Source organism: Ctenopharyngodon idella, chromosome 24, assembly GCF_019924925.1.
Source record: "Ctenopharyngodon idella isolate HZGC_01 chromosome 24, HZGC01, whole genome shotgun sequence".
Classification (NCBI taxonomy): Eukaryota; Metazoa; Chordata; class Actinopteri; order Cypriniformes; family Xenocyprididae; genus Ctenopharyngodon; species Ctenopharyngodon idella.
The window spans coordinates 22,341,811-22,357,272 of NC_067243.1; the positions used below are offsets into that span (position 1 = coordinate 22,341,811).

The following is a 15,462-nucleotide window of genomic DNA, read 5'->3' on the forward strand; positions in this document are numbered from 1 at the left end:
TGGGAATTGATTGGATGGTTGTGGTTTGCTATTGGTTGACCTCATGTGAGTGACAGGTTGCTCCGCCCTCATGCCAGTGAACACGTCATCAGAGAAGAGAAGAGAACCAAGATTATGAGGGCACATGAATTTAAAAAAAATGATCATGTGCACAGACAAATTATTTAGGCTATAATAAATACTGCAATAATCCTTAAAAAAAAATAAGCATCCATTTATGGATTTCATAGTGACTTCAATTTATTTAGTTTTAGTTATTTTAGTAGTTAATATTTAAGTACTTAGGACTTTAGTACTTTTAGTAGTAGCTGAAAGTAAATAAGTTTCAGGGTTTTTTTTAATGTTTTATTTTATTTCAGTTAATAACCCTGCATGACGCCTTTTCCAGGATCTAAACATTTATTCAAAAATACATCGAAAATGTAATTCAGACAAACAATTACTTTATTTTTTGGGGGGGGGGGGGGGGGGGGGGATCATGAAGTATAAAATAAAATGTCAGGGTGGTGCAACTGTCCTGATATAATAATAAAAGGGGGAAAAAACTAATTTAAAGAATGAAATTCTTTTTGAAATTCTATTTAATTCTCATATTAAGTAGTTTGGCAGTAGTTTTCAGAAGGCCAGGTTAGTTCAGGTTATAAAATGTCATGTGGTGCGACTCCTCAAACAATAAATATATTTAAAAACTTTATGAAGATAATTAAGATGTGTAGTCATTTAATCCAAACTTTTCTTGAAAATCTCAACATAAGTTTTTTTTTTTTTTTTTTTAACGAACTTAGCACGGTTTAAACAAGATTTTCAAAAGATTTGATTCCTTTTCTTTTTTGTGGACACTCTTATTTGTTTTTGACCTACAGTATGTTTACCTGTCCATTATTATTATTATTATTTATTTATTTATTTTTTACATTATTTCTCTTTCATAAGGTGCCTATGTTGACTCAGTGGAAAGGAAAGTACAGTGTGAAGCTCAACATCACCAACCCAGAAGCCACAAATTGGTTTCTGGACAAAGTGGACAGCTTACATAGCCATTTGGGCATGGAGTATGTCATCCTGGAAGGTGGCGAGGGAAACCCTTTCGAGGAACAGGCCCTGCGCCCCCCTCTTGCATTGGTCGGGGATGAATACATCAGACTCCTTGCTGACCTGGCAGAGAAGATAGGGGACAATACCATTGTGACCTCAGGAACAAGGTATTTGGTGTAATTGTTTAAATAATCCCGATCAATCATTGAAATTGCCAAGTAGGTCATGGATAAACATCCTTGTTGCTCCTAAAAAAAAAACAGATTATAGGTTAGATTTAGGGCTGGGGTTGGGATTTACAGGTAGTATGGTTAAGTTTGTTTCATTTTTCAAGGATCAACTGAAAATGTTTATCCAAAAATTCGTCCCATTTGGCAAAATCATGACGACCAACTGCAGCCTACCACAATTGAAAGACTTTGTTCAGACTGGGAACCAAAATCCATTCCTGGCGTGTCTCAAATCTGGAGTTTTACCGTCTGAACCTCCCAAAAAAGTCTGATTTTTACAAACCTGATCCAAACCACATGCGTACGTGTGATTTGAAATCTGATTAAAATGGATTTTGGAAGATTTTATTTATGATGTATCATGTTATCAGCACTGTGGATATACCATGTGTAACTACAGGCAGATTTTCCAGTTTTTCATTCCCACTTTCCACATTAACAGCTATTCATATTTGTTGTAGAATAAAGTCTCTTTGCATTTTTCTGGCTCCAGTGTCATTTACCATGGCAAGACATAACTTGTATTGATTATTGTTTGAACAATCAGATTTAAAATATGCAAAAGATCACAAGTGGAAAATAACTTTCCTATATGAAAAAAATATTGGATTTTGATAACAAATTGGAATGTGTTGAATTGTTTTTGAACCTGCCAACTTTGTTTGCACAGGTCCAGCCACAAACCGCTCTTCATCCGAATGAGCGCACTACAGTCGGACTGGAGTTACTCCGGCCTCAAGGGCATCATTCCATCCCTGCTGCATCACAGTCTTCTGGGATATAATTTTTTCATTCCTGATGCAGTAGGTAATACCTGCCCACACACATATAAATACACATTTACACACATTTATCTTTTGTGATGATGCATACCATAGATAAAGACATTATAATTTAATCAACTGTCTTCTTGAATCCTTCACAAAAACAAAGGGGTATACACTAACTGGCACACAGTTATATGGTATGAGTAAATCTTTCAAAACCTGTCAAGAACCTGACCAGATCACATTTCACCCACAAATCAAAGGAAAAAAATATTATATTTTGCATAAAGAAACTTAAGACTGTTTTTAGGACAGTTAGGCCCCGTGTCCACCAAAGCATTTTTTTTTTTTTTTTTTTTTTTTTCAGTGGCTAGTGTACTTTTTCAATGTTTAACTTTGAGTAAAACCAAAGTCCCTTTAAGACAAGTCATTTCACTCGGCAGCCATCTTTGAAACGCCTCTGCGGCAGTCAAGTGCAGAATGGAAAAACATCTCCATCTCCAAATATCTCCAAAGCTGTTTGCCAAGCTTTCGATTAAATTTCATATTTGAAATCACCAATGAAATCTGACAACAACTGTCTCATAAATTTTGTTTCTAAACGCTCGAATCGTGACAAAAAATTGTATTTTTCAGGCTAGATCAAGCTAATGCGCACGCGCAGTCCTAAATGCGTGTCTCGCGTCTCATTTCGGAGGGCACGCGTCTGACTGTTTCTAACGGCCAGTTCAGTGACGCGATGACTTTTCCAATCGGCGATTGGCTCTTATTTAGAAGGCGGGACTTATTCCGTCATATTGCGCGTTGCATTTTCTCCCATTCAAAACAATACGAGTGACGCGTCTTGTGTTAGGGGCCGTTCACACAGAACGCGTCTTTGCGTCTAAAAACGCGAGATGCAGCGCTCAGGAATGGTTTTTTAAAAAGCGCAGCGTAGAACGCGAGGGTCTCGAGACGCGCTTTTGAGGCGTGATGCAATAACGACGATAACGGAAATAATAGAAATAGGCAAACAGCAGAATTGATAGAAACGAGTTTTGACATGGAAAAAAAGAAAATAAGATAATAATGAGCGCCTCTTCCGCCATGTTGCCGTCAAATAAAACAGTTGTCATGCCAACTTGCCACTGTAAACAGAAGCTCGCAACACTTTCCCCGCCTCCGAGTTCTTCTGATTGGTCCACTGTTTTGGAACTGACATTGATGAGCATGTGAAATTACGCTGCGTGTAAAAGTTGAAATTCTTTTAACTTGACACGGCGTCTTAAAAACGCGGCGCTCATGTGCGAGGCGCTGCAAAAGACGCAAGACGCGAGCGTAACGGTCATGCACGTCCATCAAGCGCGTGTTTACATAGAAAAACAATGGGAAAGTAGCGCATTGGAACAGGAAAAAGCGTTCTGTGTGAACGGCCCCTTATTCTGTAGTATTTAGCAAAACGCTGCGCTCATCACTGTCAATTTTTAGCCAGCCATCCAATCAGAGTGAAGGAGGGGTGGGACAAATACAACACCGACCAACTGTCACAACATTCTTGCTGTACAACAACATCAACAAGCAGAGAACGGAACAAAATGGATGACAAATTATTATTGTTGGTCTCTGAACATACATAGTAAGTGCTCTACATTGTTTTGACATTTTTAGTCTGAAACTAATTATCTGTGAATACAAATAACAGTGCCGTGGAAATTCCGTATCATAGCAACAAAGCGTCTCAACTGACAAAAACGTTACGCTGCCGAAACGCTCTCAAGCGCTCACAGATAGGCGTTTTCAGCAGAACGTCTAGCATTTTCAGCTGGCTAAAAATGCTTTGGTGGACACACGGCCTTAGGACTGTTTTACTTTGACAATTAGGCACATTTCACTCACAAATTCTCAAATTACTGTAATAATACCTTAGTGAAAAAAAATATACTAAAATGTATTTGAAATACATTTATTCTGTGCTAAGTATACTACAAATACATTTACATATTTATGTGCTAAATATAAATACCATGCATAAAGGTCTGCTAAATTGGAACAATTAATTTTGTACTTAATGCACTTTAATTGTGCGGAAGTAGTGCTGAGGTCCAACTAAAGATATACTTAAATATATTTGATTGTGCTAAAACTTTACATACACTTTAAATACATTTCCTTTAAAAACTAATCATACATTCCTTATTAAAGGGTTAGTTCACCCAAAAATGAAAATTCTGTCATTTATTACTCACCCTCATGCCGTTCCACACCCGTAAGACCTTCGTTGATCTTCGAAACGCAAATTAAGATATTTTTGTTGAAATCCGATGGCTCAGTGAGGCCTGCATAGCCAGCAATGACATTTCCTCTCTCAAGATCCATTAATGTACTAAAAACATATTTAAATCAGTTCATGTGAGTACAGTGGCTCAATATTAATATTATAAAGCGACAAGAATATTTTTGGTGCTCCAAAAAAACAAAATAACGACTTATATAGTGATGGCCGATTTCAAAACACTGCTTCAGGAAGCTTCGTAGCGTTATGAATCAGCGTATCGAATCATGATTCGGATCGCGTGTCAAACCGCCAAACTGCTGAAATCATGTGACTTTGGCGCTCCAAAGCACTGATTCGACACGCTGATTCATAACGCTCCGAAGCTTCATGAAGCAGTGTTTTGAAATCGGCCATCACTATATAAGTCGTTATTTTGGCACACCAAAAATATTCTCGTCGCTTTATAATATTAATATTGAACCACTGTACTCACATGAACTGATTTAAATATGTTTTTAGTACATTAATGGATCTTGAGAGAGGAAATGTCATTGCTGGCTATGGAGGCCTCAGTGAGCCATCTGTAATGACGGGTCAACAGAACGTGGATCCATTTGCAGCTATTTTATTAGAAGAACTTACAGAACAGACAGGGCAAAGGCAGAGGCATAAACTGGGACAGGCAAGGGTCAGGGCAGGCAGCAAACAATCACAGTCCAGGAAACAGGCAAGGATCAGGGCAGGCAGCAATGGGTCACAGAGAATAAACAGTCCAAACGGTAACAGGTAACAGGTAACAGGTAACAGGTAACAGGTAACAGGTAACAGGTAACAGGTAACAGGTAACAGGTAACAGGTAACAGGTAACAGGTAACAGGTAACAGGTAACAGGTAACCGCTCAGAAATGATCACCAAGGCAAATCAAGACTTCGCGATGTGTGTGTGTGTGAGTGTGTCTTAAATAGTGTGAGTGTGATGCGGTGCAGGTGTGTGTGCAATCAGTCCCAGGAATGAGGGCCCATGGGAAACGTAGTCCGAATGAGAACTGATCAGTATTCCGGCGGTGGCTCCCTCCGGCGGTCCAGAGGAAGGGCCAAGGGAGCCACATTCGTGACACCATCAGATTTTAACAAAAATATCTTAATTTGTGTTCTGAAGATTAACGAAGGTCTTACGGGTGTGGAACGGCATGAGGGTGAGTAATAAATGACAGAATTTTCATTTTTGGGTGAACTAACCCTTTAATAGTGATATTAAAACACTTTTAGGCATAATATTATATAATATAATATTATTATTGTGCAATAAAGAAATACTCCAAATAAAGTTTAATTATAATTGTATATCAGTATATTGTATATAAGTCTTAAGTGATATGTCAATAAATATGTTAATGGATTTGAAGTATACTTAGTATGAAATAAATGTATTTTAAATAGATTTTGGTTTTGGTATAGTTTTTAGTTTTTTTTTACTAGGGTATACTGCATAAATATTTTAGATACTAAATGCATTAGAGTTGTCAGAATCACCACTAAGGATACACACTAAATATATACACCGATCAGGCATAACATTATGAGCACTGACAGGTGAAGTGAATAACACTGATTATCTCTTCATCACGGCACCTGTTAGTGGGTGGGATATATTAGACAGCAAGTGAACATTTTGTCAAGGCAAGTGTGATGCTTTGGGCAATGTTCTGCTAGGAAACCTTGGGTCCTGCCATCCATGTGGATGTTACTTTGACACGTACCACCTACCTAAGCATCTGCTGCTAACATCTTGGTGCCAGATACCACAGCACACCTTCAGGGGTCTAGTGGAGTCCATGCCTCGACCATGCCTAATAACACAATATTAGGAAGGTGGTCATAATGTTATGCCTGATCAGTGTATATATTTACATGTGAATTTTTTTACATTTGCATTCCTCAATCACAGGAGGCTCTCTCTCTGCCGAACTGGTTGCCGACGACGAGCTCTTCGTTCGCTGGCTGGGAATTGCAGCCTTTCTTCCTGTCATCAGCTTCCAGACACCTCCATGGGTCTTTGAGAAGGAATGGGTGAGTGCAACAAGGACGGGTCCTTGGCCCCATTCGGGTTTAGCTTTCAGTTCAGTTCTTTTCCCATTGTGATCAGGAGAGAAGAAGGGATAACATGGAGCTAAGTGGGTCTTAAAATAATAAAGTTTCCTGATAGGAAAGCAGGGCGTAATATGTTGACCATTGAGAGTTAAACGCCTCAGAATGAGAGATGGTTTCTTTTTCACTCTTAACATAACATTAGGAATCTAATACTCATTCACTCCATGGTGTATCATGAGAATGCCCTCCTCCAAATACTAGCTAAATACACGCCAGAATATCTAGTCTCAAGCACTGATATATTTGAGCCCATAGAGCACCGTTTGAGTTTAGGACCGGCATAGGGGATCCTCCAGGTGTTTTTCTTGCATTTCAGGGTGTAATTGCTTGGCCTTTCCCCAACATCACCTGTGGTTAAAGGTCCATCTGGTCTGCATTAGTGTCTCTTTCAAATTTATGACTCTCAATCTTAACTGTAATGAGAACCGCTGCACCAGGAATAATGAATCGCTGGATAAGAGGGAAAAAAAATTTCCAGAGACAATTACAGGTTTCATTTGTGATTTGACTTTGCAGTCCAGAATAGGGGGTGGTTCTTTTTATTATAATCACTGGTAGAAGTAGATCTTTCAATGGTTTTCATTGCTACAAATGGACAAATGTGGTTATATTTAGCAAAAAGTAGAGGGACTTTGAAAATGAAAATTCTGAAAAAGTTAGATGGATTTGGAATGGCATGAGGGCGAATAAATGATGACAATTTTAGGGTAAACAATTCCTTTAAAAACGTTATGACTTTTATTTCAGCAGTGAGAAAATAGTATTGGAAAATGCAGTGGTTTTGATCTTGGCTCATGGATATTATCTGGACAGTCTTAACCCTTTTAAATCATAATTAATTAGTATTAATATTAAATGTTCTGATCATACTGAAAGGCTTTACTTGCCTTTATTTTCCATTCTGTTTGATTGGCTTCAGCAGGCAGTATGTGTGTGTGTACTAGCTTTTGTGCGATTACCCAACACCCATTAGAGACACAATGACTATGTTGGGTCTAAATAGGAGGAAAACGGGAATGGAAGCCGCAGGCCTGTTTTCCCCATTTAAAATTAAACCGAACTCAGGCAGTTATTCAAAATTCATCTCATGAAACTTTTTTTCATCTAGAGAATACATTTTTTATGAACGTGGTTTTGCTTTGTTTCCGTCACCAGAGGCTGGCTAGGATGTTAACTGAAGGATGTGACCTCTCAAGGAATGTTAGAAACGAACCACAGCAGAACTAGACGAGAATAGTGTTGAACTAAACTCACATCCTCTTTCATATAAGTTTTATTAAGCATTCACTGACAGTCTCACCTTCCATCTAGGTCCTAAACCTCACCAGATTCTACATAGCCAAGCACCACGACTTTGTCATTCCTTTGATACTGAAATACGCGGAGGAATGGCAAGATGCTGGAAACCCCATCTACAGACCGCTGTGGTGGCTTAGTCCAAATGACCCAACCACGTTCACCATTGATGACGAGTTCCTCATTGGAGATGAGGTAAGCTGCTTGTAATCGTCCCGTTTATGAGTAACCTGAGTTTAAAGGGATAGTTCACCCAAAAAATGAAATTTCTGTCATTAATTACTCACCCTCATGTCGTTCCAAACCTGTAAGACCTTTGTTCATCTTCGGAACACAAATTAAGATATTTTTGATGAAATCGGAGAGATTTCTGGCTTTCGATAGACTGCAACGTTATTACCACTTTCAAGGCCCAGAAAGGTAGTAAAGACATTGTTAAAATAGTCCATGTGACTACAGTGGTTCAACCTTAATGTTATGAAGCGACAAGAATACTTTTTGTGCGCAAAAAAAACAAAACAAAAACGACTTTATCCAACAATTTCTTTGCTTCCCTGTCATTCTCCAATGCTGTTGACGTAGTGAACGCAGTGCAGCGCTTCCGGGTTATACGTCCGAATGCCGGGAAAGTTACTGTTAAAAGTAATGCGGTACAATATTGTATTACGCCCTGGAAAAGTAACTAATTGCATGACTTATTTACTTTTTATGAAAAGTAATGCGTTATAGTACTTTTTCTCACCTGGGCTAGGCTTGCTTGTTTGATCTATAAATGGGAAAACAAAGTAACTTGCGTTACTTTTTTGAAAAAGTAACTCAGATATTTTGTTGTAAATCTAAAAGTAATGCGTCACTTAACTAGTTACTTGAAATTACTTGAAATTGGTTATAACGTTACTGTGTATAGGGAGGTCAGAAAGCTCTCGGATTTCATCAAAAAGATCTTCATTTGTGTTCTGAAGATGACTGAAGGTCTTACAGGTTTGGGACGACATGAGGGTGAGAAATTAATGACAGAAATTTCATTTCATTTAGGGTGAACTAAGTCAAATCCAAACCCTGAACCATCTGGTTCAAAGGAATGTTGTTCCAGGACCAACAAGGATGTTGATCGAATCCTACCTGGCAAGATCATGATCATCAAATGGCACAATAGTGATAGTTTATAGATAAACACTAACCTTTCGATTGCAAGTCCAGCTTGGCTACACCTTCCAAGCTACATTAGGCTTTAAATGTGATCTGCATTATTGTAAACTTGAAGTTGTTCTCTTTTTTTCTAGGTTCTTGTTGCTCCAGTTACAGAAAAAGGAGCTTTACAAAGAGACATTTACCTGCCAGAGAGTGACTTTCAGTGGCAGGACACTAACAATGCTCAAGTGTTTGATGGAGGGACGTTTCTGGAAAGTTACCCGGTCGGCCTTGGGGATGTGCCGGTTTTTGTACGACGGAGATCCTGAGGCTTACTTACAACTTTTTTCTATTTTTTAAATTTTCACTTGTGCTGATCTCAAATTGCACTTTCCATAAAGACCATTATCTGTGTCTCAAGGAATCTTGAGATTAGGTAGAAGCTAATTTTACATTTGCACTTTAAAAATCAGTGATTTATATATTCTCGTGATTTTTAGATCCCTCTTGTTTTTCTCCGCTACTTGTTTTGTTAATTCATGATATTTTGGGGATTTTTTTTCTTCTTCAGAATGCCGTTTACATTTGATAAATTCTTATAGCCTCTTAAAGTTAAATTGTTATCATGATGTGGAGCTAGAAATCAAACCCTTTGCTTAAAAACAATCAATGGAATTTTACGAAGACCAAACAATCGAAAAAGTTGAGACTCTACAAGGAAAAACCAATGCGCTAAATGGATGAAGATGAAAATACCTTAAACATCACTCATCTCAGCGGGGTTTCTACTTGAACTTTGCTGAATATTTGCTGTAGCTTTGTAATGTTTTAACTGTACCTCAAGTTCTCATGGTGTTTATTTGACGCAAATTTTTCGACATGAACTGTGAGAGAAGCACTTATTGATAGAGGAGACTGAAATTAAGGGCTTTAAACGTTAATAGCACAATTATTTTTTACTACAAAACAAAAATATTGAAGATCAATCAATAGTAATAGAAAATGAGCCAATGTCAAACTAACTTTTCATAGCTGTACAGTCTTAGCAACACACAAAGGACAAATGATTTCATAATAGTCGTTTTTGAGAGATTTTGATATTATGCTGATTTTAATAATTATTTGTTTAGCTTCTTACAATTGACCAGATTAACCAATATGGTATTTCTAGATCTTAAGTAATTCATACTGTAGGACATTATTGAAGGTAGAATTAGAGTTTTGTATTTATATCAATTCAGACTAAACTTGATCATTCATTGACGATGTCTGCCTTAACTTTGATGATTGTAGTGGCATTTGTACATTTTGTGCAAAGTTTGAAATATCTGGTTTTATGAAATACAGTTGCAAATTGTTAGAAAGCTGAATTCCACCATTACAAATGATTTGGGATAACGGATGTAGATTTTTTTTTTTTTTTTTTTTTTTGCGGTCTGAGGGCAACACTTTTTGGTTTGTGGTTTAAAGTGCTCCTATTATGCTATATTAAAGGCTCCTAAATTCTTTTGAATCGGTTTACATGCATCCAAGGTCAAAAACACTTTCATTTTCACATAATATACATTGCAGCATCACCTCTTTTCTTACAGTGTCTGAAACAGCTCAATCAGGGATTTAGTCTCTCTAAACCCCTCCTTTCTGAGGATCTGTTTACACCTGGTATTAAAATGCATTTTGGTCAACTGGATCACAAGTATATGAGGTAGATACATACCCGTTTACACCTGGTGTTTTAATCCATCTCTTTTGTCCACTTTTGACCACTTCTGTCCTGATTTCTTTGAGGCAAGGGTCTATGGGCAGGTAAATGTATGGGTTTTTTTCAGATCTTTTGATCTAATGGATGAAATAAACTCCCGCAATTTACATATGAACGCGACTGGAGACAATGGAAAAACATACGAGAGCATCAGCTTTCCTTTCTGCTCTGACAGCCGCAAGACCAGCTGAATGCTGCAAGAGTGTGTTAGAAATCAGGAATGGAGAGAACATTGTGCTTGGTACATTTTTCGTCTTCAAACCAAACTTGGTTCTTTAGCCGACAGTTTATATCCCATCTGGCTAGCGCGCTTCTCATAATGTTTACGCATTACATCAGTAGGCGGAGAGTAGATGGTCTTTTGTGGCTGTTCGAAAACATTCGACCACATGAGCATTTACACTACGAAAGCAATCCAGTCAAATGCCCGTCTTGGCGACTACCTTGGAAGTGGTCAAAAGTGGACAAGCTCAAAACATTTTAGACCCCGTTTACACCTGTATTTCCTGTACACCTGATCATACACTTATCCGATCAACCAAAATGCATCTTAATACCAGCTGTAAACAGGGCCTGAGAGCCTACTCTGCTCTAATTGGTTAGATGGCCCAGTCTGTTGTGATTAGTCTACTGTAATGTTGTCAAAATTACTGACTTCGGTACCAAGTTGGTACTGAAATTTTAAAAATGTGATGTTTTAAGCGCTGTTGAGCGGATTCTTAAACACCTCTGATTGGCCATTGTGTTCATGCGCTCATCAGATATATCTGTGATTGGCTAGAATGTTCAACACATCAAAAACATGTTGTAAATAGACATCAATGACGCTCTTCACCCGAATGATCAACACGGGAGTGTATGAAAGCAGGTGTCTATCAGCAGACTGGTCCGCTGATAGACGCCTGCTTTCAAACGCTCCCGCTTTCAAATTCAAACACTTCCATGTGCTTTCAAACGCTCCCGTGCGTTGATCATTGTAGCCAATTACAGACATATTTGTTGAGCGCGTGAACACAATGGCCAATCAGAGGTGTTTACGAATCCACTCAAAGCGCCACATTTTTAAAATTTCAATACCGACTTGGTATCGAAGTCAGTACTTTTGACAACACTAGTCTACCGCTTACAGCGCATGTTGGAAACAAAATGCCCATTACCATATCTGAATTTTCGGCTTATATACATCAGAGCCACATTTACATGGACACTTTTTGTTTCAATCAGAATTAAATCATTCTGATTGATGAAATGTTTACATGTCCTATAGAATGGATTAGAAAAGGTTTTATTCCACCCCTTTTTTATTCCAATTGAGGTGTTTACAAAGAGCATTTTCATTCGGATCGAACTTTCAAACCTGATTGTAATTGGAATACAACACTCTATGTAAACGCACCTAGTGATATGAACAGTAACGATGGCGTTGGTTTTACCGTATCAATTCCAGCACGAGTCCTCATCTTTTAGAAGAACATGCAAAGTGGATGTGCTTTCGCAGAGTAGAAAACAGCGTCTTCTCAACATGTCAAAATTTTCCAGGCCTCAGCTACAACTACAGTGTTTGAGGGCCGATCAAAGTAGATGTTGTTTGCGGACAGCCAATGAAAACCATAGGCTGGCTGGCTTTATGCAAATGTGTTACAAACCTACAAAGGTTTGTAACAGGAAGTGCACTTCAGAATTGATTCTTTCTTTAAGGACCTTTGGAGACCTTTTACATTCACAAACAGCTATATTACACACTGCATGAATGGTAATATTTGAAAAAGCATAATAGGGGCACTTTAAGTGAGTTTGGCAAAATGCAGAACATTTTTTACAATATTTTGACAGAGGTGCTGCTACTCAGCTTGTGAATCTCTCATGCCTTGACAAGGGCCAACCTTGGAGCATTCATCCCTGTGCTAAAACATTAAATCACAAATCACCGCCATATGAATCTACAGTGCAGAGAGAGAAGGAGAACTTGATCAGTATCACCTGATACGTGTGGCCTACTGGGAATGTCCTCTTAATCCTCACTGTGATTTTGTTTACTGTATCTGCAGGTTTCTCAGGTCAAAGATATCAAATCCAAAAGAAAGAAAATGTCTTACGCCCCAGCGCACTGTTAATGTCTTAATCTCTTGATGCTCTTTTCAGTTGAGCATTTACAGAAGAGACTAATCGTGATGATCTTATATCGAGTGGTGTTTTGGGAGCCTTGTTTTGCTTGTATTTTATATTAAAATGCTGCGCTATGAAAATGATATTCTGAAAAGTTCCCTGCTGAGCAATCTTTGATGTTTTTTTTAGGAATCAGGTGCCACAAGTCAATCAGCAATATGCATATATCATATGACTGTGCCATTCAACTTTTCTGTCTTCTATTAATCTGAAAAATAGAGATGTCAATCTGCAATAAAGTTTACATTTTGTTACGGTATAGGAGCCTGTTGTTTGCAGACTAAATCCTACGAAACTTGTCAACATCATGTCCTATTCTACCCCAAGTCAAAATTGTCAAGAACTGCTCTGAGACACAAAGGTTGAAGATCCAAACGCAGTATTTGTTGAAAGGGTAATCCACAATCGTAATCCACAGAACAGGTAAAGGTCAAAACACAAGCAGACAGTCCAAACAATAACAGGACAGTCCAGGGCAGAGGCAAAACTGAGAAATCCAGGGGAACTGGAAGAGAATTGAAAACCAAAACACTGGAAAACCAAGGCACAAATCCTTAGAACTGCAGTAAAGAGACAAACAAGACTTAGCAATGACTGACTGAATTGACCAGGCTTATAGAGGGTGAGCTAATGAGACACAGCTGAGTGATGATGAGTCCATACAGTGAGCTCTGGGAAATGTAATCCATAGCCCTATTCAGACGGTAATTATTTCTCAGTGGGACGCAAGGTATTTTCAGCATATACAGGGGCTGGTTGGTGATTTTATTGCCGTCCGAATTCAGAATGTAAGTGTTTTTCTCCCACCACCCGCGTAAAAATCCCCGGCCGTTTTTTTTTGACAAACGCCAAGGTCGTGTGGTAATTTAATTGTCGTCAGAATCCACATCTCTAAGTTTACAAGAAAAGATCAATTAAAAATTCACCGTTTGAATCCTTTTTGACCACTGCAGAACACCGTACAATAACTGTTGCGCTTCACTGTAATTTGCATGGATTTTAAATACATACACTTTTATTTGCTGGGAAGTATTTACATGAACAATATTTAATCACCTCTCCACCTCAGCAAAGAAAGGAAAAAAGCACGTAAACATTTGGGCAGTTACAGCAATACAATTTTAAAATATATTATATACAATTATATATATTAAAAATATAAATCAAGCAGCTTTATGTTTACCTCATGTAAATAAGAGGCTGTAATAACTTATTTCTGATTTCCATATTTTTAAAATTGATTTTTAAAGATGTGCAAGACAAAAAACCATTTCAACTGTCTATCTTCGTATTTTTAAACAGGAGATTTAAATAATCACACAATAAAATAGGATATTATTTTCCTATTAAATTAAATATGAATTTATTCGTATTCCAAGCATATGACATTTTATTTACAGCAGACAATCATGCGACCACGTGAGCAGCACGTTCCTGGGTTTGTAGGATCACAAAACTCACTCCTCCGTGAATATCGCCATCTGAACGCATGAGTTTTATCACTGGGGTCCCATGCAAATTTATTTTTACAGACGTCCACGTGAGAAACAATTACCGTCCAAATAGGGCTCATGTCATGTGTTAATAGCAATGAAAAAGTGAGGAGTGCCCTCTGGTGGAACTCAAGGGCACTCCAGCTGGTGATCGTGACATAAATATTATGTGAGCTATTTACACATTCAGCTATTTAAACATTCAGATGAAATATGTTATGCCATAGGCTTCATTGCGGAATAAATTTATTAATTTTTCTATTAATATTGGGGTGACACTTAAAATTAGGGTAGGCAATCTGTTTCATAAACACTTTTTTTGTACTAGTTGAAACTCTCCTCACATCCTGATAGAAATCAATAATAGAAGTACATATATCTTCTGTGGAAGTGCCAGGACCAAAAAATGTTCGTCCAATCATTTGGTAAGACACCTTTTACAGTTCCTCCTGAAACAAAACAACAATCTTATGCTGCGGTCACGCTATGTCGTAATCATAATTACGAGATGTCAACCCATGGTGTTCTACCCAGAGCTGTTCATGTCCTCATACTCGGATTTATGCATTTCTATGTCAACACTATCAACTTTGAAATTAATCTGCAGCAGTCAGGTGGTACAACTAGAGATCTGTAATTGTTTACGTTCATTATTATTGTAATGTTATGTGTTTTGAGACATCAGGTTATTTAAAGCGTCTCTTGTGACGCTTTGCAGACTCTGCTGTACGCGTTCATGTGATTTGAAGGAGGCGTGGCTTTGGAGACGCTCGAAGGGAGGAGGGATCTCATGCTTTCAAAGCTAGCTTGCTATTTCTAGCCTCTCCCAAATTGCCTACCCTACCTTTAAGTCTCAAACACATAATTACCATATGCATAATATAGGCATGCAGTAGCTATGTGTAGTATTGCATGCAAATAGAAATAAACCAATTTAGAGACGTGATCTGTTTGACAGGGCGTTGGAATTCACACCTTTGTCATTGTAGAAGTAGCCACCATCTGACCCTTCAATAAACACTGGGATATTTAAGTGAGTGTCCACACTCTCACAGTATCAGTGGCTCTGCTGACGATGAAAACCTGCACTAATTCCACTTAAACCCAATATAAATTATTTATAGTAGGAAAGAGCATGCAAATGGAATCATATGGAAAACACATTCTATACCTATTC

The 15,462-nt window shown here is 38.0% G+C and overlaps 1 protein-coding gene across 1 annotated transcript in view; it reads left to right on the forward strand.

Moving 5' to 3' along the window:
- Positions 1–13,051, forward strand: part of si:ch211-236l14.4 (SITS-binding protein) — a 40,072-nt gene extending 27,021 nt beyond the window's left edge. Inside the window, exons 6-10 of the mRNA XM_051884978.1 lie at positions 934–1,202; positions 1,936–2,072; positions 6,235–6,356; positions 7,749–7,928; positions 9,017–13,051. Coding sequence (XP_051740938.1) covers positions 934–1,202; positions 1,936–2,072; positions 6,235–6,356; positions 7,749–7,928; positions 9,017–9,193 — 885 coding nt within the window. The 3' untranslated portion in view covers positions 9,194–13,051. The remainder of the gene's footprint in view (positions 1–933; positions 1,203–1,935; positions 2,073–6,234; positions 6,357–7,748; positions 7,929–9,016) is intronic.
- The last annotated feature ends 2,411 nt before the right edge of the window (positions 13,052–15,462 follow it).